The 26,725-nt window shown below is 38.4% G+C and overlaps 2 protein-coding genes across 11 annotated transcripts in view; one reads left to right on the top strand and one right to left on the bottom strand.

Moving 5' to 3' along the window:
* Nucleotides 1-5,792, bottom strand: part of LOC136793499 (WD repeat-containing protein 64-like) — a 40,968-nt gene extending 35,176 nt beyond the window's left edge. Inside the window, exon 1 of the mRNA XM_067024548.1 lies at nucleotides 5,730-5,792. The gene's annotated coding sequence lies outside the window, so the exon portion shown is untranslated. The remainder of the gene's footprint in view (nucleotides 1-5,729) is intronic.
* CHML (CHM like Rab escort protein) overlaps nucleotides 1-16,969 on the top strand; it is a 261,691-nt gene extending 244,722 nt beyond the window's left edge. For 9 of the 10 annotated variants that reach the window (XM_067030658.1, XM_067030671.1, XM_067030675.1 and 6 more), the window contains one exon: nucleotides 9,936-16,969. In XM_067030658.1, coding sequence (XP_066886759.1) covers nucleotides 10,268-12,208 — 1,941 coding nt within the window. In that variant the 5' untranslated portion in view covers nucleotides 9,936-10,267 and the 3' untranslated portion in view covers nucleotides 12,209-16,969. Of the gene's footprint in view, nucleotides 1-5,566; nucleotides 5,979-9,935 lie in introns of those variants that run through there. The other variant, XM_059078999.2, reaches the window with a different exon arrangement.
* The last annotated feature ends 9,756 nt before the right edge of the window (nucleotides 16,970-26,725 follow it).

Here is a 26,725-nt window from a genome sequence, read left to right as displayed (position 1 = left end):
ATATATCAGGTCATAGCTGTCATACTGTTATTTCCCTTTGCCATCACTTTGGAAATTCCCTTATCTTTTCTCTTTTATCCTATATCTTACTTTTCCATGGTTTATTCCCTCATTTGGTGGCTTGCATCCAGAAATAGTTGCCTGGAAGATAAATTTTTGATACCTTACCTACCTGAAAATATTCTTAATCTTCTTTTGCATTGAATGATATTTGGGTAAGTATAGAATTCCAGGCTGGAAATTGCTTTATTTCAGTGTTTTGAAGATAATATTCCATTGTCTTTTTGCTTCTGGTGTTGCTATTAGAAGAAGTCTATTTTGATCAGATTTTGTTGCTGATTATAAGCTATTCTGATCTCTGATCCTTTGTACATAACTTATTTTATTCCCGACTCCCCCACCTCAGGTAACCTATAAATGCTCTCTGTGTCCCCATTGTACTAAAATTTCACTATAATGCATACTGCTGTGGAGAATATATGTATATATAGATATAGATATATAGATAGAGATACAGCTAGAGATAGATATACATTAATCATAACTTCACTAACCAGTTCCTTTAAGAAATTGAATGATTATTCTTCTATAACTCCTTTGTCACCCAAACTCTGCTCTACAGAGCAAGATTATAAATGAGGTTCCATTTAAAAAAAATACTAATTAATTATTTATTTGGCTGCCTTGGGTCTTAGTTGCAGTAGGCAGGATATTTAGTTGCAGCATACAAACTCTTAGCAGCGGCATGTGGGATCTAGTTCCCTGACCAGGGATTAAAACCCGGACTCCCTGCATTAGGATCACAGAGTCTTAGCCACTGGACCACCAGGGAAGTCCCAAGATTACATTTTAAAACAAGTGTATGTATTTGGGGTGAGGGGAATGTGGACAGGTACCCAATTTTCATTAAACTGATTCCTACATCTCACACATCTGAGAAGCTGTATGCACAAAGAGAATTGACATTCAGAACTTGAAGGTATGCCAGATTTTCTTTTTTGAAAAAGTTCAATATCATTCACTAACTTATGTTTCCCTAAGGCAAGAAATTGTTCAGATATATTTGGCCAGATTTTCTTCAAGGCTTCTTCTGCTTCTCACTAGGAATCAAAGTTCAGACACGTCAGGGAAGGATGAGCTCCAGCCCTTGGAAGGAGATTACTCAGTTGAGTAAGGGTCGAAGCGTCCTCTTAGCTGACATGTGCACAACACAGAAGGCTAAGGGTTATCAGTGATTCTGAGCAAGAGTGGCAGATAAAGCCTGTCTCCATTCACACCCTCATACTTTGTAAAAGAGTTTTTTGGAATATGAGGGTTGTGACGATTTAATGCTCCCGAGTGGGAGAGTATTAAAATGGCCTTCTTTCTGTCTTGCCAGAGGCTCCGCTTGAGGAATCTCCCCATTCTAAAAAAAGTGCTATACAGCCCATGTAGGAGGATGGGCTGAGAAGTGGAGGCACTGAGAAACCGATTCTTCACAGATTAGTCTATTCTCACCTTCAAAATACTTAAGAGGAGGCAGCTTCATCAAGAGGTTGAGGAGACCCTTAGTGAGCACTTCCTTAGAGAAAAATTTTAGAGTAGTCAAGTGACCCTAACTTTTATCCACTTCTTTCTACCCAACTGGCACTCAGGGGGACAGTCTGTGGCCAGTTCTCCAATAGCAGGCCACATCCAGAATTTGGTAGGGCAAGGATGCATACGTATTTCCAGAGGGCCAGATGCAAGACTCTGAGTACAGGAGCCAAGCTGTGTCATTTTGGCACTGCCTGTAGGGTCTAAGGGACCCTAACCAGGATCTGAGAGGGAGAGCCAAGGAGCCAGCTGACAGAGGCATTGCCCCTGTCGAGGGAATTGTGTGAGAAATATCTCCAGTGACCTCAGGTCCTCTAGAGATCCCACAAATCACCCCAGGAGAGAAAAACACAGCATTGAAAATCTGCTATAATCAGAGGGCACCAACATTAGATGACAACTTTATCAATCAAGGAAGATTTTTCCTCAAAATCTCAGAGGGCCCCAGAGCAGCATCTAAAGGTAGTTAGTGGTCAAGGAAATAGGAGAAGCTAAGTTTGTTGTTTCCTCAACCTCCATCCCCAGAAGTTCTCCAGGCTACAGCAGGCTCTGTTTGGGAGGGTTGACAGATGAGTTTTCCAAGAGTTTTAACATTTCATTCTTATAATGTTCTGCCCTTTATATTACTTGAAAGTGAGCAGAAAGGCTTTGAGAACTGATAAAATGTCAACGAAGAGCAGTTAAGAATAAGTGGAAAGAATATATTTGAAATGAGCACTGCCAAAGACAGTAAAGTTACTTTTTGCTTGCACTATACTGAGTCCAGCTCACTCAGTAAATTGGTTACATTTGCAGACACTGTACTTCTCCTACTTTGAGAGAGTGAGATGTAGGCATAATTGGCATAAGTTTTTTATTGTGCTAAAATACACACCACATAAAATTTACCATTTCAACCATTTTAAGTGTACAATTCAGTGGCATTAAGTAATTCACAATTTTGTGCAACCATCACCACTATCCATTTCCAGAAGTTTTGCATCATCCCAAACTGAAGCTCTGTACCCATTAACCACTAACTCCCCATTCCTCCTTCCCCTCAGGCTCTGGTGACTACTATTCTACTCTCTGTCAGTATGAATTTGCCTATTCTAGGTACCCCATATAAGAGGAATCTGTAATATTTGTCATTTTGTGTCTAGCTTATTTCACTTAGCATAATGTTTTCAAGGCTCATCTATGATGTAGCATGTATTAGAATTTCATTTACTTCTATGACTGAATAATATTCCATTGTATGTACATAACACATTTTGTTTATCCATTTATCTGTTGATGGACATTTGGTCTATTTCCACCTTTTGGTTATTGTGAATACTACTGCTATGGTGTACAAATACATGTTCCTGTCCCTGCTTTCAATTCTTTTGGCTATACGTCTAGGAGCAGAATTGCTGGATCATACGATAAATCTGTGTTTAACATTTTGAGGAACGCCAAGCTGTTTCCACAGTGGCTGCACCATTTTACATTCTCACCAGTGGTACAGCAGGGTTCTAACTTCTCCACATCCTTGTCAACACTTTTTAGTTTCTTTGTTGTTGTTGTTGTTTTTATTTTTTGATAATAGCCATCCTAGTGGGTGTGTGGTTTTGATTTGCATTTCTCTAATAACTAAAGATCATCTTTTCAAGTGCTTAGCAGCCATTTGTATGTGTATCTTTGTAGAAATATCTATTCAAGTCCTTTGACGATTTTTGAATTGGGGATGTTTGGCTTTTTGTTGTTGTGTTGTATGAGTTGTGTGTTCTGGATATTAATCCCTTATCAGATATATTATTTGCAAATATTTTCTCCTATTGTGTGTGTTGTCTTTTTACTATCTTGATAGTGTACAAAAGTTTTTCATTTTGATAAACAAAAGTACAATTTATTTTTTCTTTTGCTGCCTATGCCTTTGGTGTCATATCCAAGAAATCATTGCTGAACCTAATGTCATGAAGATGTTGTGTTTCTTCTAAGAATTCTATATTTATAGCGTATAAGTTTAGCTCTTTGAGTCAATTTATGTATATGGTATAAGGTAAGGTTCTAACTTCATATTTTGCATGTGGATATCCAGTTTTCCCAGCACCATTTATTGAAATATCCTTTCCCCACTGAGTAGTCTTGGCATCCTTGTTGAAATCTCTATTCATTACATAGTCTGTCCTTATGCCACTACTGCACTTGCTTTTTAAGTTGTAGTATTTTGGGCATTATCCTACGATTACATAATTCTGAAAATGAATAGAAACATATATCATTACTGACAAAGTGAATAATATTGGTAGTATCATTACCTGTTTCTGTCAAGTATAATAAATAACCTTAACAGTTCATTGTATAAGAAAAATAAATCTATCAAAATTCTTAAACATTTGCCAAAAGCCTCTTATTCCCTTTTTATTTCCTTCACTGATATTATTCCTTTTAGGCATTGCCCTGGACTTTAAAGCCAAAGTCCTTTTACTTAAATAGCCAAGAACCTGCATTATCTGGCCAATCACTGCTCACCTATTTCTCTGCGCTTATTTCATAATTCTCATTCCACTCCAGCCACATTGCTTTCTTTGTTTTTCCTCCAATATGCCAAGCACAGTCCCACCCCATTACATCTACCCTGTGCCTGCAGTACTCAGTGAGGCTATCTGTAACCACACTGTACAAAATAACAATCTCTCCCCTCCCTCCAAAATACCCTTTCTCTATGTCATATTTCACAACACTACATATGTACTTATTTGATAATCATCTGTTATCCCAATACCACCAGAATGTAAGCTTTGTGAGAGCAGGGACTCAGCACCAATGAATGAATGAATGAATGAATGAATGCTTTAAGAAAAAATATGAGTCCTCCTTCATTCATTCAACTAATATTTATTGAGACCTTACTGTAGGCTAGTCAGTAAATGCCGTAGACATTAAACATACAGAACTTGTTAAATGGTTGCATAAATCTAAAATACAAAATTAAATGAGTTTTTTAAAGAAGTGGGTAGGTCAGTCTCACAGATAAATCCAGACTGGAAGCCTTAATGACAAATCAGTATTTTAAGGACGGAGCACACTGCCCCTCAGCTATTGCTCAATGCACCCTGACGATTAGATTTTACCCCCCAAGTAACTTGTAATGGAGGTTCACTGAGGCTAGTCTTTCTCTACCGATATTTGAATGGAGATGGGAGGAGGCACACACCTTCCTGGAGGGCAATTACTTTGCCCTTGCACAGACACTGTGCTACGCACCAGTGCCCAGGAAAGGCTGCAGGTCTGGCTAGGGACTGCAACCCGTCGGGCCCTTTTGGGGCCTGTGCAGAGGCAGCAGCGCAGCCCTGCAAAGACTGATCAGTTCACGGACCCATGCTTGACTTGCCCTATGTTTTCACTGTGTAAAAGGCCAGAGGAAATGTGCTGCTTCAAGTATAGCACCACCTCTGCACCTGCTAGATGATATAGTCTGGAGCTTGAGGGCGCAGCCTGGGGGTCGCCACAGTGAGGGCCTTAGCGACAGGGTGTATCCACTGCTACTTCAGGGAGGACAGGAAGGAGAATATGGGCAGGTCTGGGGTGTGGCCTGGGTTTGCATTAAGTGTGCGACTCCGTTTGGCAGCGGGTCGTAACAGCTTCCTGGGGAGAGAGAAGGCAAGGACGGGGGTCCCTCGCGTTACCCCCTCATAAGCACGTGGTGGGCCACGAGCCCATAAATGTTTCTGAATGAGTGGGTGGGTGGTGAACGCCAAGAGGCCTTCCAGCAGGGTGAGGGAGAACTGCGGAGGGAGGAATCACGGTGGTTGATCTGCCTCCCGGCTCTCACTGACTGGGCGGGTGGGGGCGGGGGTACCGGAAGGGGGCGAGGGAAGGGGAACCTGGAGAGCAGGGACTCCGCTGACTGCGAGAAGGGGCGGGGCTACAAGGCGCGTCGCAGCGGGACTACAATGGCGGGAAGGGGCGGGGTTACGAGGCGCGCCGGGGGCGGGGAGGGGGCCCCGAGCGGCATCTAGCTGACAGCGCATTGGCCGGAGGGGGCGACGGGTACCTCGGAGCGCACTGCGCCCCACCCAGAACCTAGCGCTCCGGCGTCCGGGTCGCACGCGGCAAGGCACTGCGGTGGCGGCGGAGCCGGCTGGCAGGGCGGCGAGGGGCTGTGGCCTGGGCAGCCGAGACTTAACGCAGCCTGTCAGCTTGTGCTCGGCTCCGTGGGACTGCTGGGCGTCGGCAGCAACCTGCTGGTGCTCGTCCTCTACCTCAAGTTCCTGCGGCTCCGCAGCCCCTCCCGCTTCCTGCTGCTTAACGTCAGCCTTGGCAGCCTGCTACCTTCCGTCCTCTGGCCGCGCTAGCTTGCGCGTTCCGCCCGAGGGGCGGCGTGGCGGGGGGCGCCACGAACTGTGTGTGGGACGGCTTCAGCAACAGCCTGTGGGGTGAGTGGCCGGGATAGACCTCCCGCTCCTGTGGCCTCCTGCCCCCCGGGCCCGCCCCCTCCCGCTTCTGGACCCCAACCTCGCGGCGGTGCTCCCCTGACTTCACCTCCCCCTACCTATATTCTTCTGATCTCACCTCCTCCCTTGTGACCTCACCTTCCCCACCCGCTTCCCCCCACCTCTGCTCCTTCCCCACCGACTTCTCCTCCTCCAGCACTCGCTGATCTCTCTCCCTCCCTGTGCTCACCAGGGCCCACGCCAACCCAAACCCCAGTCTGTCTGCAGCCCCATCTCCCCTGTGCCCACCTCCTCCATAACCCTTTCTGGCCGCTGTGCAGCTCATCGCACTTCTCTGCTTTCATCTCCTAATTTAGTTCAACACGGCACGAGACAATGGCTTTTACACTTTGAGTAAAGAAATGAGGGGCTGTGGAGTTAAGAGATTCAAGGAAAAAAGTGTTTGATTTGTGAAAGTTGGAGAGGGTGATGAGAAAAGATCTAATTCCTATATTACTTGCCTAAAGTGAGAGGTAGAAACCTAACATAGTGGTAATGTGTAAAGTCTTTTAAAAATTTGCCCATTAGCAGTTGTAAACCTTTGACTGCTTCCTAGGAAGTGAGATCGTTTTATTCAGGTCCTCAGAATGCAAATTGGCATGTGCCCTATTAGCTATTTTTACTATAATTTCCTCCTTATAGTTTCCAGCACACCAAAATCTAAGGTGAGTTTGCAGATGGCTCAGAGAATCCCAACTCAAATGAACAAATAATTAGCTGTGCAGCCAGTAGATTTCATTAAAGTAGAACTTGATTGTTAATACAATACTCTTAACCCATATGGAAGATTTAAGTCTCACTGAGACTTGACATTTTGAAGGATGAACCACCCAATGTGTCATTGAACATGTGATTTTTCTAAGATTGGTAAAGTATCCTTTTGTGTGTGCTCCAGAATTTCATTTGTACAAAGATTTGAAAGAGAAATGTATATTTCTCAGGTCTTAAATTTCCTTTAAAAAAAAAAGAATCCTGAAATCCGTTGATAATTTATTACGGCCTTTATCTTGGCAGGTTTATGAGAATAAAATCTTTGTAGTGTTATCAAAAGTATTTTCTTATTCACCAACCTTCTATGTGGTGATAAATCCAAATATTATATTTGTTATGATTCCTTTTTTTATATTTTGAGGGAAACAAGAAAATGCAATAGAAATAATAATTTTATTTATTTGATTGTCTCAATGATTCTAATATTCGAATACTGCCTACCCCTTCCCCAATAACCCCTTATCTGAGAACTTCATTTATACAAAGATTTGAAACTTGGGAGGGGGCTGTAGATGTGTGAAGGTGGTGATATAGATCACACTACAGATTACACTCTTTGTATTAATTTAAAATACCTAACAGGCAATGTTTCAGTCAGGGCTAAGCTTTAAAGAGGGCAATTCAAGCCAAGCCCTGAAGTGTCATCAGTAGCAGAAATTGGGTCACAGACCTTAAAGTTCTTATCTTCAAGAAGTGTTTCTTCTGTGCTGGGAAATTCAGCTTCTTTCCTGACTCGGTGCCTGGGAATTTGAAAACAGGGGTATATTGAGTTTTTTATTAGTACCAGTATTCCCCTTCTTCCTCATCCCTTCTATCTTGTGGCCCCACCCTGCTGTGTGTGTCTCCTTGTCTCTTCCATCCTTTTTCCTCCCTCATCATCCCTGCTTAGGTCGCACCCCAATCAGAAGGGATTTATTAAGACTGCTAAAAATGTTCACCACACAGTATTTTGCCTGACTACTGCTCTTTCTCTGGGCATTTCTTTAGTGCTTTCAACAATGCCTTTAACCTGTTTTTAGGTTAGAGGTGGAAACTGGGGCAAGAGATTCTGAGTCTTGTTTAAGCCCTGGGAGACAAGTCAATAGTGGATTATGGTGGAGCAGAAAAAGTTCTTAGCAAAGATTAAGAATTTCTTTTCCTGGAGTAAATTCCAAAGACTGTGCTTCTAAGTAAGAGTTAAAGATGAAGAGGGAGGGTGCTTCCCTCATTGTTATCCCTGAGCAAGAATTAACCAACCATGGAGTACTGAAGGGGGGCAGACATTTTAAAATACCAAAAGTGGCTGCTTGCTCCAGAGGCTTCTGGAGAGGCTGCCCTATCAAGTGGAAAGACCACTGGCCTGATGGTGTGAGAGTGGGTCCCACTCTCGATCCTGTGGCTACCCATCATGTGGACTTACCCAGTCACTTAATTTCAGTAGCCATCAGTTTTCTCATCTGTTTTACGGGGTAGTTGAGCTAAATGTGTTAAGGTTGTGCTGTCCTGCTTTGTATTACGAGGGCTCCTTTGATACCTATAGGTTAGAAGGTGTCTGGTTTTAGCACTTATAGCTTATATCCTCTCTCTTACTCCCAACCCTCAGCTGTATTCCCTTCTAAGCTGAGAATAAGTACATACTATGGTTACACTTCTTCACATACCCTCATGGGTTCTGTCTTCCTCTGCACACCCTGCTGGAAGAAAGCAGAATAAGTAACTCAAACATACTCACATACTTATGTGAGTAGGCCTGGCAGCCACTTCATCCTGTGCTCAGTTCCTTGTTTCTGAGGGAATGTTGAAAGCAAGTGGAATCCCTGATATTCTTGAGGCAGAGGCTTTGACTAGACAGGACTATTAAGATTGCCATCTCAAACTGAGCAGTCAGTTCAGTGAATTAGTCAATTTAATCTAAGTTCCAATTGAATGGCTTGTTTTACAGATGTCTGGGATAATTAGTCATCTTAGCCTAGGCGGACCCAATATGCACTGACCCAATATGCACTGATCGGTAATAAGTATAGTGGTAGGAAAAATCAGAGCTCAAGAAACTCACTCTTGCTGTGCAATGATGAGTGACAGAAAGGCCACCTAGCATGTGGTGTGTGTAATGCTTTAGCCTAAAGAATTCCAGGTGAGTATGCCTTTCAACCCTTTGGCTGTTGCACCTCTGGCCATACCTACCACCACACAGGTGTTCTGCACATGGAGTATAATTAGGATGATGCTGGACAGGAGAGACTTTCTTCACTACCACCTCCTGCCCCTTCAAAAACAAGAACAACAAACAACATGTTAATCTTGGCAGAGGGTGTTTGGACAGCCCTTTATCTTGGAAGACAGAGATTCAGGGTCTCAGAGCTAGAGTCTCACAAAATGCAAGTCACCCTATGTTGACTTGGGTTTTAGAAATAGGTGTTATTTTATGTTAAGATATTTTAACATATGGACCCAGGACTTTTTCTTTTTAACTTATACCTAAAAAACACACTTGTGTGTATGTACATTCATATAAGGATTTCTTATAAATATATTTTCCCTTCAGTAGACCGATTCTTTTATATACCTAAATATTTTAAAATGCTAGTTGTATTATTGAATTAATCCTTTTTTAATAATCTGAATAGCTAATTCAGTTGAAATAGTCTCATGTTGCTCCCATAAGATTCAAAGGGTAGGTGGGACATGGAAAAATCTTCTATTCATCTGTCCTAGAAGCATCCACAGACTGTATTGCCACAGAAATATGCATAATCATGACAGTGTGCACATTGTATATAGTCTGTTTCCATAAACACAGTGGAGCCACATGTTACTAGCAATTTAATCTCACGGTTGTATATCATTTATTCAGATATTTAAAAGCAAAAATTATAGAATTATATTATGTTAATTCTTCTTTATTTTTGTGGGATGTTATTATATCCATTCTTCATTGTTGAGTTGCCTGATTTGGAGGAGTCTATATCTTTTGTTCATTTTTCAGGAAATTAGAAAAGATGTGAGAAAGCATTTAGTGACTTGCTTTAGTAGAGGCTCGTGTCCTAAAACCAAGTTGGGCTCCATTGGATTGTAATTGCTGTTGCATGAAATTACTTTTCTCTTAATATTGTTTACAATTGTATTCTTTCTTGAATTTTCTTCTTTCAGGGACGAGTTCCAGTCACAAAAATGTGATACATTTTGACATTCACTGCTAAGATGAAATGCAGAAGTGAACACCACACACTCGTTCTAGTATTCGCAGATATGATTAGATGTGCTTTATCATGTTTTTATGCTACTGACCTATCAGAAAAAAATACAAAAAAAGGGTAGCAGTTAAACACCTAGGACCTGCAACTTCAGTACGTCTGGGATGATCTGGAATATCACAAGGAGAGATTTTATTGCAGCATATTCACACCTTATCTGAGCCCTCAGCCTAGGTTCATACGCATTTCCTTCATTAGAAGTTGTCACCAGACACTTTACCTCCCAGGATGGACAACAGTCTCCCAACAGAGTTTGATGTGATTGTAATAGGGACAGGTTTGCCTGAATCCATCGTTGCAGCTGCATGTTCCAGAAGTGGTCAGAGGGTTCTGCATCTTGATTCAAGAAGTTACTATGGAGGAAACTGGGCTAGTTTCAGCTTTTCAGGATTGCTCTCCTGGTTGAAGGAATATCAGCAAAACAGTGACATTGGGGAAGAAAGTACTGCTGCATGGCAAGACATGATCCATGAAACAGAAGAAGGCATCACTCTTCGCAAAAAGGATGAAACCATTCAACACACAGAAGTTTTTTGTTATGCCAGTCAGGATATGGATGACAATATTGAAGAGATTGATGATCTGCAGAAAAATCCTTCCTGGGTAGCATCTAGTACCCTCATTAAACCTCTGGATTCTGCATGCTTGTCTGAAGAAATGGACTCGTTATATGTTTCTAGCTATGAAGTGCCTGCAAAAGGCACTCCAGAAAACAGTGGAGAAGTAACTGATATAGCAGAAACCTTGGTGAAAGAAGAATATTGTGGATATAAAACTTATAAACACAGAGTTTCGGATGGTGCTAAAGACGAAATCAAACCTGTATTGGAAGACAACAGTGATCCACCAAAGAGAAACAGGATTACTTACTCTCAAATAGTTGAAGAAGGCAGGAAGTTTAATATTGATTTGGTATCAAAGCTGCTTTATTCCCAAGGACTGTTAATTGATCTTTTAATCAAATCAAGTGTTAGTCGTTATGCAGAATTTAAAAATGTCACTAGGATTCTTGCATTTCGAGAAGGAAAAGTAGAGCAGGTGCCTTGCTCCAGAGCAGATGTCTTTAATAGCAAAGAGCTCACTATGGTTGAAAAGAGGATGCTAATGAAATTTCTTACATTTTGTTTAGACTACGAACAACATCCTGATGAATACCAAGCATTCACGCAATGCTCATTTTCAGAGTACTTAAAAACCAAAAAATTAACCCCCAGCCTCCAACATTTTGTACTACACTCAATTGCAATGATGTCAGAGTCATCTTGCACAACAATAGAAGGCCTTAAAGCAACAAAAAACTTTCTTCAGTGTCTTGGAAGGTTTGGCAACACTCCCTTTTTATTTCCGTTGTATGGCCAAGGAGAAATTCCCCAGTGTTTCTGCAGGATGTGTGCAGTTTTTGGTGGAGTATATTGTCTTCGCCATAAAGTACAATGCCTTGTAGTTGACAAAGAATCTGGAAGATGTAAAGCAATTATAGATCACCTTGGTCAACGAATAAATGCTAAATATTTCATTGTGGAGGATAGTTACCTTTCTGAGGAAACATGCTCAAATGTGCAGTACGAACAGATCTCCAGGGCAGTGCTCATTACGGATCAGTCTATACTAAAGACAGATTCAGATCAGCAGATTTCCATTTTGATAGTACCTCCAGTGGAACCAGGAGCATGTGCTGTTCGAGTCACTGAATTGTGTTCTTCAACCATGACGTGCATGAAAGACACCTGTCTGGTACATCTGACCTGTTCATCTTCCAAAACAGCAAGAGAAGACTTAGAATCAGTGGTGAAGAAATTATTCACCCCATATGCTGAAACAGAAATAGACAAGGAAGAACTTGCAAAGCCAAGACTCTTGTGGGCTCTTTACTTTAACATGAGAGATTCCTCAGGAGTCAGCAGAAGCTCATATAATGGCTTACCTTCCAATGTTTATGTCTGCACTGGGCCTGACTGTGGACTAGGGAATGAACATGCAGTCAAGCAAGCTGAAACACTCTTCAAGGAGATCTTTCCAAGTGAAGAATTCTGCCCCCCACCTCCAAATCCAGAAGATGTTTTCTTTGATGGTGATGATAAGCAACCAGAGCCTCTTGGAGCCAATACTATAATAATAGCCCAACTAGAATCCCCTGAGGGAAGCAAAAACCTAGAAAGCTCAGAGTAGCACCTTCAAAATTAGAAAAAAGCAAACTGGAAATGCTACTTTGGGTCTTCATTGAGTATCAGAATATTCTCATTTAAAGGACAGTTTCCTATATGAGTAATTAGAAATGGTTATTTGATGAATGCCATGCAGATGTTGTCTATAATTCTCTTTGTGACTTTCAGTTATTGGATGTATTTGTTAACCTATCAATAACTGATTTATTGGTTATTGAACTTCTTTTTGTTTCAGAATGGGCTCCATGAGCCAGAAGCTTAAACAGGGTTAGCTTTATTTTAGTACTGGGTATATATGTGAGGGTTCCATATTAGCCATGGTGCTTAAAGGAAGATGGTATTGTATCTGCTGATCTTCAGATTTTATTATTGTCTACAGAACAATAACATCTAAGGAATATTTTAATTACTTTTGTAGCTATTACGGTTGCTACCACCTCTGAATAGTGAAACACACAGAGGAAATTATGTGGGTCTTTTGTTTATAATATAAACATATTAAGTATGATCCTTTATTTGTGAAGGTGATGTTTACAATACATCTTGCAGTTTAATTCTCCTACTTGACCCTTGTAACCAATGAGGTAGTGACGCCACCACAGTCTTATACATTGCAAAAAGAGAGAGTTCATTTAGTAGTTGAAGAGCTCACTCTTGGAGGTTCAGTCCAAAGAAAATCTAGGGGAAAAGATTGGTTCTGGTTTAATACTTCAGAAAATTTCTGAAGAGCACTGCTCTGGCACCTAAAAGAAAAGAACTTCTAAGTAACTCAGGTTAAAGAAAAAATAAATTGCTCCAGGAAAAGATATTTCAGATTGCTTGTTCTGAAATTGCTAAGGAGAAACTGAGTGAAGCATTTTTAACCTGGGATTACAGATGGTTTTTAAAATCAATCTATAAATAGATTTCCCAAAGTTTCTCAGTGAAAGTGAAGTATACAATCTTGTTGGCTCCACCACTTTAATTAGTAACACTACAATTGATAGCAGTGAATCAAAGGAGGGTTACCATGTCCCTTTGGTTGTGTCCCACCCCACAAATAATGAGGCAAATGCCTTCATAATCAACTCCTGCCTCTTAGCTGTTATCTAGAGGATACAAAACATTTTTTTCCAGAACTACCAGAAGTCATAAAGCTGGTTATACTCTAGCAACAGAAGCTTGTGGAACTGACAGAAGAAATAAACTTCCTTCCCTTTAGGTCACTGTTTCCATTTCTCAGACAGAGAATGATAATCCTATAGGAAGGATTTAGGAAGGGATAAGAAAGGATATAAGAAGTCCTTTTAATTACAGTTTTTGTCCTGGAACAGAGCATTTGCTATGTGCTAGGCAGTTATTGTGCTCTCTAATTACAATTTCTCAAGAACCCTGTGAGGCAGATATTGAATACATTTTCAAAGAGGAAATAAAGACTTAATAATTCTCTCTGAGTCTGGTTTGTGGAAGAGCCAACATTGGAATCCAGGCTTTCATGATTTCAAAATCTTTCAACTGATGTTAACTGTTAGAAGAGTGTAGGTACTGTAGGAGAAGGAAAAGATGCTCATGAAAACCAGTCTAGCGTTGCTAGTGAATCAAAGTAGACGGACATCTCTTGGCTTATTATGGAGTCAGAGAAATATGAAAATAAAGATTAATTAAAAATAAATATGGCTTAGAGCTATGGATCTCATTGAAGCAGAATTTGTCTAAGTTTTAACAAAATCATACTTTTTAATGTATCTTTTGATTATTGAGTTATAAAAAGTAATGTTACTAGGCCAAAATATGCTTTGAATAGTCTTTTGTTGATCTTCTATATGTGAGGAAAATGAAACAAGGAAGATTTAAGTAATTTTCAGCTTACTGAAGTAGAGAAGTCATGAATTGGTATTAATATATATGTTTTGAATCTAGCAGATCTATTATTGGGTGGATTCTAAGGCTTAAACTTATCAAAACAACAAATGTCTGAAATAGACCTAAAAATTAGTTATTAAAATGTAAAAGAATTTAAGATGTTAAGTGAAATGGAGGTGAAGGTAATCCAGACCTATTGAAAAAAATTTAATTTCCATATCGTAAATATTTTTATTCATAAGAATTTGAGAAGGGCAACGAGAAGTTGCAAAAAACGATAGAACCAAAGATAATGGAAACAGGAAAATGTTAGATTAGATAAAATAAGGGTTTTAAAAACTAAGAAAATGAATATATTGGTTTCCTACTTGAATGCAAATAAATTGGAAATGAAAAAGTTATTACCAATAAAAAGCGTTTTAAAAATTAGAGGATATTATAACCTAGTATAATTTTCTGACAAGTTGGAATTTTACCCTTATGGGCTTATTGGTGAACTTGTTCAAATGTTCAAAGTATAAATAATATCTGTGTATCAAAAGATTATATAATATTTGCATTTTGAGGTTAATATTGCCTCAATGTTAGGAGTCAAACATTTTGAAAAAGGTCTCATTCTGAACAAATGCAAAATATTAGCAAATGATACACAACATAAAAATAATTATTTACTGTGACTCAGGATTATAAGGTTGGTGTTCAACAGAATAACCATTAAATCAATATCAACAGAACAAAATATTAAAAATGCAAAGTATTAACTACAGCTAACTTTAAAAATATTAATAAAATTCATCATTTTTATTTAATTTTCTCTGGTAATGATTTTTTTGGTTTCTCATTGTTATAAGTAATTACTTAAAACCAAGAACTAACATCATTCCTATTAGGAAAACATATAGGAAACATATTTCAAGCAGAAATTAAATAATCTTGGCACTACTTTTATTTATATATGGTTGAAAAAGCTCATCATTGTAATAAATCATTAATAAAGCATTCATAAATGAGAAAGATAAGGAAAGAAAAATATTTTCTATTGACATGGCTTTTAAACTAGTGAAACCTGTCGTATCATAAACATGCTGACAATAAAAGACTAATTCCGGAAGTTGCAGGATATATAACTTTTTAAAATTAATCTTATTTCTAGATTCAAACAGTGACAAACTACAACTTAAAGTGTTTGGGTATTAACATATACAAGCCATTTAAATAAAGTTATACAACTGTATTGAGATAAGAAAGATGCTTATATAGAAGCCGGTTACAGGAACTGCATCCTAGTATAATGAAAAGGAAGTAAATAGGAAATCTGAAAACCGAAATTAGAGTCCTCACTTTACTACTTATAAGTTGTGTAACCTTGGGAAGATCATGCCTACTTTCCATTTCACCATCTATAAAATAGAAATAATGCTTTGCAGAATTATTATGAGGATTAAATTAATGTAAAAGAAATTATGTCCAAAGGACTGGCAATAGGGTGAAGTTAGTATGTGGATTTACTACACTTCGACTTAACGTTCCAACTGGATGCTTTATATAATTTGACAGAATTGTGATAAATAATTTAGGAAAATAAGCAAGGATATGTCTTTTTAACTTAGGGGGAAAAAAGGGAGTTTTGCACTTCAGATTGTTAAAACATGCTGTTAAGCATCTTTTCTAAATACACTATGGTATTGAGTAGAAAGTTTAAGACTAATAATCAATTGGAAAGAAATATATAATAACTGCTGGTGGAAAGATTAGCTGGATGTCAGTATAAAAAAAAAATTAGATCCGCTTCACACATAACAGTTTGTAACAGATTAAGATCTTCAGTATAAAGATAAAAATAGGGCTTCCCTGGTGGCGCAGTGGTTGGGAGTCCGCCTGCCGATGCAGAGGACACGGGTTCGTGCCCCGGTCCGGGAGGGTCCCACATGCTGTGGAGCGGCTGGGCCCATAAGCCATGGCCGCTGGGCCTTTGCGTCCGGAGCCTGTGCTCCTCAACGGGAGCGGCCACAACAGTGAGAGGCCCACGTACCGCAGAAAAAAAAAAAAAAAGTAAAAATAAGAAGACTACAATTCTCATCCCAATAATTTTGCAAAGGAAACTTTATGGCAAAGAAAAATAGTGACAAGGTAGATGAGATCAACTAAGAAAAATGAAAAATGTATACTAAATAGGAAGAAGACAAAAGAAGAAATGGGGTAAAAGCCACTTGCATTACACAGGATAAAGTACTCAATATTTTTTAAAAGGTTAGTGCAAATCCATAGGACTTTGTGCTCTTTACTAGGCAATTTTATGTAAGAATTGAGTTCAAACGAGAAGATAGAAGTAAAATGGTATTCAGATTTAGTAATATTAAAAATGCAAACTAGAGCAACTTGACTTAGTTCATGCAATTATATTAGCAAAAAATTTTTAATTGCATGTATCCTCATACTAGTAGCATTATTATATTAATATAGTTTTTTTGAAGAACTATTTAGAAGAATATAATAAGAACTCTATAACCAATCTGTCTTTTGATAGCTCTAACTCACTCTGAGTAGCATATGCCCAGGAAAATATTTTAAAAGAAAAAAAAGTCTTATTTGTATAAAGATATTTCTAGTGATTGCATTCATTTGAGTTTTAAAGAAAGCCCAGTAATTGGGAACTGGATAAGTAAATTTTCATGTATTGCTATTGCTATCATAGACTGTTATATAGCCATTAAATAGTACTGATATATGTAAAACCATATGGGAAAATGTTTAAATGAGACTTTAAGGTGTTAAAACAAATTATTGTATTTACTGATTGTATTTGTGTAAAAATTTAGGTCTACATTGGAAAGAATCCGAAGAGAACATTGTAATTAGTTTAACATTAAGAAGTTCTTTTTTCTATAAAATACTGATGTGTGAAATAAAAAATAAAAGATTAATTGGTAAAATGGTTTACTGAATTGGTGAGAAAATTATTGATTTCTAAACTTATAATTTCTCCTTTAAATTAAAAAATATATTTAAATGTTAATGTCAAAAGATAATCTCCAAAAACACGGACAGAAAGTTTTCCTACTCTTGGTGGGAAGGAATTCTTGGTCAAGATGGATTTTGTATCTTTTCTCAGTTGCCCAACATTAAGAAATAAGGTATATTGTGACGATAGGTAGGTAGGTAGGTAGATAGATAGATAGATAGATAGATAGATAATTTTTTAAATGGGAATCTCAGAGCCAGAGGTAGAAATAATAGAAATGATACTAATGCATTCCAGGATATCAGCATGAAGACATTATATACTAAAGTATGGCCCCTAATCCAAGAACATACTTCATTTTGGAGTCTTGGAGGCCAGGGAAATGAAGGTTGGGTTTGGATTGGTAGAAGTGGCCAAGCCTTGGTCTGAGGAGTGCTCTCAGGGAGACCGGTGTTAAGGACAGATCTCAGGGGACTGAGGATGCTGGCAGACCCTTTCTTGTCAGTCAGAGACATCCAAATCAAGGTGATTTAATTCAACAAACATCAGTTGAACATCAACTGTGGGTTATGAATTTGCATTATTCTAGGGATTAGAAATAGAAATATAAATGACAGATCCTCTAGAGGATGTATGTTTTATTTTATCTTTATGAGAACTTGAGGTGTTTTCTATCCATCATACTCCACATCATAACCACCTCCTTTCCACCGCAACGCCCCCCCACACCAAAACAAAGAAAAGAAAAACAAAAGAGAAATCTGATTTGTGGTGCATGGCATTCCTTTAAAGGAGTACCAAGACCTTTTATTATGCAGTTGCAAACAAGTAGCTTAATAAAAGTTAAAAGGTAGATCAGTTAATACTTTCTGAAATCTATTTTAGCTAACATTCAGTTAATTAAGAAGTTTCTGACATTAATCAGAAGCTTTCTGTCTTGCCTGTGGGAAAGAGTGAAGAGAAGGTACAAGAGATTGGGTCCCAGAAGCCCAAAGCGTTGAGAGCTCAGGGAATAGAAGTATAAAGAAATCAAAATGAGAGAAGCAGATCATAAAGTTTCAAGACAAAAAATTCTGATTAGGATTAGATTAGGTTTACCTACCTTTGTCTTGCCAGGACAGATAGAAGTCATGCTTTTATTGCATTGAGGTAGTTGCTTCCTCTTTGAAGATTTATACATTTTTATTTCAGTATTTTTACTCTCATAAAGAGACATTGTTTCCAGTATAGTTATTACCCTTTTAACCAATAACCAAATGTATTCACGTTTCTAAAGCAGGGGACACAATACCTCCGGCTTTATGTAAGCCATGAACAAAGATGCTGAGTGATTCAACTGAAAGAATTTGACTCTAACGTGAATATTTTGACAGCAGTTCTGCTACAGCATTTGTAGGATTTTTTTCTCCAGACAGCTACATTTTTTTTTTATATGAACCTCAAGACAACTACATAAGGTAAGAAAGGGCAGGTATTTATATCCATTTTACAGATAAGACTTGGAGACATTAAGTGATTTGCCTGGACTCTCTCCTAGTAAGTATTCAGATCCATTAATTAGAATTGAAATGTAACTTCTGCCTTACCTTCATCTCAAGATGATTATTTATTGCATGTAAGAGTGCACAGCACATAAATCACTATTTTAAAAGTGGTTGCTTCTAGAAATTGAGAGTACTTTTTTTTTCAACAAATAAATCATCCTATAAATTAAAATTTGTATAGTTCAAGTGGGCTGACTAGAATTGCAAGAAGGAGAAGGGAGTTTAAGCTCACACCTGATATCAAAGCAAACTTTCTCCTGGTTTTTATGTCAAGAGCTTCATTTCTATAATACAGTATTTTTATTAGTTCCTGTTGAGGTCCTATAATTTTGACATTTGCTTGTTGCAAAATATATATTTAACCCTTAATACACTCTAAACAACATGAATAAAGGTATAGACATCATCAGAGGAAAAGGAATGACTTTGGATTCGGAGGTGCAGGGTTGACAAAGTGTAGTAGGAAGATAAATACCTGTTTGTAGTTCATTGAGAAAGAAATATATATTTAGGCATTTTATAAGTTTTAAAGAAAAAGGAATCCTAGGGGATACCAGTGCAGTAGGATTAAGGCCAATTCTTTTGATTATAGGTCATATAATTAAAGCCCTTGAGCATAGAGTTCCTGTTTGAGACTTTTATTTGTTCATGTATTTATTCATCTCATATTTAAAAATAACAGAAATATTATGAATCAGTATGGGTAAGTTAATTTTATACCATGATAAGTTAATTTCATTATATGTGTAATTTATAGTTAAAGTTTTTGTACCAATTTCAGCATTCTTATTGCCCATTATAAAGAAATTTGGGGGAATGGACTGCTGAGGAAGAGCAGGGAATCTTGTTTTTAGGCAATTAACAGTTGTTAAGTTCCTAAATGATTTAAGTGAAGTATTAAAGAGAAATGAGCTGTATGTCCTTCTGTTCCTTTAACAATTCCATTTTATGACTGAATATAACATTATTTGTAATGCCCTCTGTTGTTGAAACATAAATACCAACCAGGTGTTTACTAAAAGGAAAAAGCAAAAGACGAGAACTGCACTGGAAATAGTTTGTCATGAGATTGTAACCTCCTTTAAAACAAAGTCTGTGTGTGCTGTACCTCTGTATTCCCTACAGTGTCTTGCACTTCATAGGCATCCAAAAAAAGATTTGCTAAATGGAAGACGAACTAGCAGTTTCCAGCACCCTTTTTCTTCCTTCTAGGTTCCAACCGACGAACAGAGTACAGAGGAACAATCTGGGAAAATGTATCAAAATTATAGTGCTGGGTCTTTGTATTATTAGTATAGATAATTAGTTTTAGGATAAACCTATGTGACTGAATGAAACTACTTTAAAAAAGGGAACATTTAAATCTATGAAATGTTTCAACTAATCATTTTACCAATTTTCTCCCATCAAGTCGGTGGTTCTCAAACCAGGGTGATTTTGCCCTTCAGGGGACATTTGACAATGTCTGGAGACATTTTTGATTGTCAAAACTGGGAATGGGCTGCTGCTGGCATCTAGTGGGTAGAGGGCAGGAGTTCTGCTAAACATCCTATGATGTACAAGACAGCTTCCCCACTGAAGAATTATCCAGCCCAAAAACTGCATTAGAGTAAAAGTTTTGAATATTTATAATGAATCTGCTGTCTTTTATGCTCCCTACTTTTACCTTTCTTCCTCAACATCTTCTGACTCCCTCAGTGCTTCTTCAACAGGGTCACTGTTGGTTGAAACTGCTGTCTGCTGCTTCCTTACATAACACCTCCCCACTTCTTTATCTCCTTTCCCTCACAAATTAGCAATGGCTTCCTTCTGTAGTTTTATGATAAACTTCAAAACAAAATTCAGAGATTTAGTGAATATTTCTCGTCCTGCCCCAATTGTCAGGTACAGACTAGAGATTTTCTGGGGGTTTTAAAAAAATCATTCATCTCATTCAGAAATAGAATAACTCTGCAAAGCAGTTATAGAAATGAAACTATGATATTTTTATATTGTTTTAGTGTTTTTTTTGTCATGTTCTCTTATTATCTTTTTAGGTATCTTTCTATACACTGCAAACAACTACCTCAAAATCAATGTAAAAATATTTTGACATACTTTTTTTTGGAGGGGTATTATTTACTTGACAAGCTATGGGCAAATTAATCAAATTACATGTATATGACAATATCCTATGAGTTTCAGAGACGCGGATACAAGACTAAATAAACCATCCATAATTGAATTATCTTCACATTTACACTCACTAATTGTTCACCAAGCAATTAGTAGTGCAGTAGCTTGACATTTTATAGACGGGGTTAACTAGAAAATATCTATAAAATGAAATGAGTAAGGGAATGAGTCAGTATTCTTAATGCAGATAAGAATCTTAAGTAGATTACTCGGCAAAGTGAAACATAGGATTCGATACAATGCAACATTTATTGAGCATTGTGCCTCAGTTTCTGTGCTAGAGTCTGAGAATACAGAGAATAATTGTATGTAACTCTGAGCACTTACTGAATGCCAAACAGTGCTCTGAGTGCTTGCTGTATTTACCTTATTTAATCCTCATAACAGCTCAGTTGGGTAGGTGCACTTATTATGCCCATTTTGCAGATGGGGAAACTGCAAAGAAAAACTTAACCAAGATAACACAGCTGGTATGTGGTAGAACCAGGCTTCAAACCCAGGCAGTCTGACTTTATAACCCACATTCTATGATTGCAGTGTGGTGTAGTTTCTTCAGAGAGCTGTCATATTAATTCCAGGAACAAGTAATTACCTATGTGCCAGGAACTGTCCTGATTTCTTTATATACGTATTTATATGTTATATATATATATATATATATATGATCTCAATCTTTAAAATAACCCTGTGAGGTAGGTATTAATGTTTCCATGTGTAGATGAGAAATAAGACTCAGTAACTTTCCCAAAGTTATAAAATTGGTAAGTAGTAGAACTCCCAATCCCTTGGGGCTGACATTGATGCACAATTACCCACTCTATTAACCAGGCTATGATCATTTCTGTGATATGGGTATAAATAAACTTTAATGGATGCACAGAGAAGTTATTTTAAGTCTGGCTAGGGAAATCTGGGAAGGCTTCATGAAAGAAAAGGCCTGGGCCCTGAAGGTTGAAATGAATTTCTACAGACTGATATGAAGAACAACATTCCACATACAGACAACAGCAGAAACAAAGGTATGGGGTCATCCAGGACAACTGTCTGATGGCTAGAGCATGGAGTGCACTGAACTAGAGTGGAGAGGTGGGACATGTGGGATAGGGTCCAGGGTATCAGTGTCATAAAGACCATGAGACTTCTATTCAGTGGATACTGAGGAACTGTTGAAGGTTTTTCTAGATCAGGCTTATGTTTAAAAAGGTTAGTCTGGTGTGGTGAGGAGGGAGGCCGGAAAGAAGGTGCAGAGACTGGATGCAAATGAGAATGGTAATGAGAAAATGAGTGGTAATGAGAAAAAATATGATAAGGCTTGGGTGGGCTGGGAGATGGAAATGAAACAGGCAGGGAAATTTGGAGATAGAAACCTAGAAAATGACTATGTTATGGACAAGGTAGAGAAAGGAATTGAAAATGATTAAAACTTCACCTTAGGTACTTGAATGAATGTAATAGGTTTTAACCAAGATTGGGAACAGGTTTTGAAGAAAGGCAAATGGGTTTGGTTCTGGTCATACAAGGTGATCAGGAGATGGTTCTTGAAGGTCTCAGAGGGTTGTATGCTAAAGAGTTTTTACTTTGTCCTAGCGTAGCCCTACTTAATGTAGTCAACAAGGAAATGGGTTGTATTTGGATGTATAACCCTGGTGTCTGTGTGGAGGACAAATCCAAGAGAGGCAAGAATGTAGAAAGGAGACCAGACAGAAGGCTATTAAAATGGTTTGTCAAGAGATGATGAGGGTCTGAATTGGGACAATAGTACTTAGGACAAAGGAAAGATTTGAGAACTACTGAGGAGATTAAATCAGCTGATTTAGTGATTGATTGCATGTGAGTGCCACAAGAAAGGAAGAGAAATCAGGAAACAACAGAGAAAGAGCTAGTAGATAGACCTGTTATGAATGCACATATGGTACCCTGCCCATTTTGATGCAGTAACTGACCCCCTGGATTGTCCTGGATTAGAAAAATTCCCTTCTAGGATTCCTAGATATACACTCTTTTTTTCCTCCTGGAGTTGTTAAGCCTCAAGGATATAAATCAGAGGTTGCCAGTACCTTGATTACCAGAGAGTCTGTCTGAAATTTAGGCCAAATAGAGAGCAACCAAACCAGTGATGGGAGGAGAGAGACACAGCCCTGATGACATATTTCAGGTCCCTAACTTATGTGGCTCACATATTTCTACTGGAAATACAAAACTGGCATATAAATAGGAGATGAGGTAGGAGAGGGGTTATAGAAGCCAAGGGGAACTTGATTGCAGACATGGGTATATATTGAATTGTACCAAAATATAGTAGGTAATAAACAGCAGCCATGAAGGTATAGTCTGTTTGTGTTGTGTATGAGCAGAGTGTAGGGTGCACTAAGGAAGTTAGAAATGGTGAAAGAGAAAGTTGACCAGATAGTGGAAGCAATACGCAGAGTTCCTTGAAAGCAGAATGTTAAGCAAAGGGTGCTTTGCAGATCATTATGCTACAGAGAACCTTAAGATGATTATCTTAGCACAAGTTTCCCAAAATAATGCCTAAGGCAAAGCATAAGGACTAATGATTTATTGAGGGTATATTCCCAGGGTCTCAAGAATGAGAGAATAGAGGAAGAGGCATGGAAGAAAGGCAGTCAAATATGAAAAGATACCAGGCTGGCCACAGCTTCACAAAAAGAGCTGATTGCTTCATCTTGCAGGACATCTTTGAAGAGGCTGTATGAAACCCATGGAGTTAGAAGAGAGTGCAAGCAATTTAATTTCAGTCCTTCCTGTCTCCTGACTCATATTCATCCAAGTCTGCTCCATTATGTGGTAATGTCCCTTGCTTCTGGGTTGGGTCAGCAGCATCCAGGCAGCAGCTAGGGAAGCCAAAGTCTCTGTGGGTCCAGTCCAGTGAGGACAAAGGTACAGGTTGGTACTGCAAGTAGGTCTATGGTGGTTACAGCAGTAGGAGCTGTAGCTTGGTGACTGTAGTCATGGAACCACCATTGCTTTAAAGCAAGGCAAATGTTCAAGGCCCATGGTTAGGAGAGGGGCTTGTGAGCTGGGTCAAGGAGATGTAGGATGGCACGTAAACTGAGTCCAGTCTCAAACTGGTATTTGGTGCCTGAGAGGATGATAAAGGTCAGGCAAAGAAAAAAAATCAATGAGGAAATAGGTCAGAACGATCAGCTGTGGGATGTGAGCCTGCACTAGAATAATGGGAGTGGTGTGAAGCACAGAGATGATTATAGAAATATTTCAGAAGAAAAGCCTTCTGTTGGTGTTAAATGAAAATATGAGATAGGGGAAATACAAGAGTGAAAATTAAGCAAGTAAACATGTTCCTAAAGTGGGTCAGAGTCAAGGTCCTGCGAGCAGAACATTCTCTTTTACAGTTTTCTTGAGTACATTGTGGTGAATTATCATAATATCTAGAATGCTGTGTTCAAGGAGTAATTTTGATTGAGTGGTTAAAACTAAGTGTATGCCTCCCATTTTACCTGTGGTACCATACCCATTCTACAAGTGTAGTTGAATTAGGATTAAATGCACAACTGAGATATCAGAATATATCAGTGTTTCCATCTGACTGTTTTCCAGACATTTGTCCCACTGTTACTTGTGTTTGTCACTCTTCTGAATCTTAAGTAATATGACAGAGAAGTTACTATATATTCAAACTGTCCTTTTTCACTGGACTTGTAGACTGGTCACAATGGGCATTTGTTGAGTCTCTTAGTGTAGTAATTATCCCATTTCCCCCATTGTGAACTATCTTATTCAATGTCCTCCCCTGACAAGCAGGAACATAAGTATAGAGTAAGTTCTAATGATGCCCTATCCAAAGATAGGGCACTCCTTTCCTTTGGTTATGGTGCATGGAGTTAAGCAATTACTGGGGTGGGGGTGGGGGGAAACAAACCTTAATTTCAAATAACAGGCAAAGGAAACAGTCTAAAATTGGGTTATCTGTCCAAATTGGGCTGTGGGAAGACAAGGAGCCAAGTTTGAAGCCAGAGAGGTCAGAGGCCGAGAAGTGACGATATTGAATGAATCAAAGACTGCAGGGCAGAGATGAACCTGGAATGATTTCCAGGCTACTGTGCAGATGCCCAAAGTAGCCCAGGAGGAGGGGACACACACACAGACAGTCCACTGTGTTTTACCACCTGCATCAACGACTATTTCCCCCTGCCTCCCCTATTAAAACAAAATCACTAGATTTAATGGGGAAAAAATGCACTCCCTTTTTCAATATATACGAAATACCACTAGTCACGAAAGGGGGAATTTCTCTCCTCTACCCGCCTCAAGTTGTTGTGGCTGGACTAACAATAAGGTTGACACAAAATGAATTAACAGAAGAAAAAGAAACAAATTTAATCATTTACATAGCGGTCTCATAGAAATGAGACCAAGGAGTGGCCTAAGCAGGCAGCTTTTATGCTTTTTAGACAAAGAAACAGTAAATTTGAGAGAAATTGAGAGGACAAAGTTTTGGGGTGCCCAATAAAGTGAAAAATCTAAACACAGTTTGGGCTGGGGGTAGTAAATGAAAGAAGTAACAAGGTTTCTTTACACAGTCTTCTTGGCCTGAATTCCCTATCTCTGGTGACAAGGTATCCTCCTCCCTCTAGATGCAGGGAGCACACCTTTCACATGAGAGATTTATGTCCTGCTTTCAGGAAGACAGAGGAGATGGTTAGAGTGTTCCTCTTGTGTTGACCATTTCTTAAGTAATTTTAGTTCAAAATAATCAATATGCCATTGAGGCACACTTTGGGGTGGCCCTCCCTGAACCCCAACACAGTGAAGGGTTGCATGAGTGAGGACAACTGAGACAATAATACAGACATTTAAACAGTGAGAAGCTAGTCCACAGACCACAATCTGAGACTGCCGTGTTGAACCGCTCTCTTCTGAGGAGTCATTGGCCCTTTGGGTGAGTGTGCTTCCTCTTAATGCACAGCAAGCATTTGGTGGCTACATGGCAGTCAAAAGTAAATCTCGGTTAAGCTGCTTACCTGGAATCATAATTTTTTAACCCATGGTAAAAGTTTTATGTTTTATGCTGTGCTGGGTTTCTTATGGAACTGAGTCTTTGAATACTAAACATGAAGATTAATAAATTAGTTTTTGGAATAGATAGTTGGAAAATGGCATTTCATAAAGGGAGGGAAGCAGTTATAAAGAAAGAATCATTAACTAACGTTAATTTCTGTCTTCTTAATATAGATATCGGATAAATGCCTAAAATATGTATTTTTAAAACCAACCATCATTTTGGTGTTTCAGAGGACTGCTTTTATTGATCAAATGGAATTGCTTATTCCAATGGCTGGGAAACATTATACAATGGTCATCTCTATTTTCCTTTAAAATTCTTCAACTAAAAAAAAAGTTGAGTTTAAAAAATTACCTCTTCTGATATCAAAAGTAGACACAGTTATAGAACATATGTAGTAGGTAACAGATGGATTAAATATGCTTTCTGCAAAGCCTACTTCACTAGTATAAAATTGTTTTATAATTTTTAAAGGGAAATTAGAAGATGAGTATAGCATAGCATGGACTTTTGAAGCAGACTGATTTGAATCTCAGCTCTGTTATTTATTAAATTGTGACCATGGTAAGTTATTTTTGCCTCAGTTTCATCATCTGCAAAATGGTGATGATAATTTCTTCGTGTCTCACAGAGTTGTGAGGATTAAATAAAGTAACCAAGGTAAATTGCTTAGAACGATGCCTGACACATAGTAAACACTCTGTGTTAGTGGCTGAAATTATCATTGCTAATTAAATTAAAAGGGGTGGGAAATCTTATTCAACAAATAAGCAACATAAACAAGATTTCAAAGAAGAATTGTCTACTCTCCTAAGAGAGCAAACTTTTTCAAGCATATTAAATGCACTGTTTTCCCTCTAATGTTCAAATATGAGTAGAAACCACCAGTTATGTAATAAAGAAGTATTTTTATTAATCAACTTCAAATAGCTTTATGTGGACTGAAATAAATCACAT

The sequence above is a fragment of the Kogia breviceps genome, chromosome 1 (genome assembly GCF_026419965.1).
Source record: "Kogia breviceps isolate mKogBre1 chromosome 1, mKogBre1 haplotype 1, whole genome shotgun sequence".
Classification (NCBI taxonomy): domain Eukaryota; kingdom Metazoa; phylum Chordata; class Mammalia; order Artiodactyla; family Physeteridae; genus Kogia; species Kogia breviceps.
The sequence above is the reverse complement of the archived record's forward strand: the minus strand, read 5'-3'. Positions and strand labels throughout refer to the sequence as shown.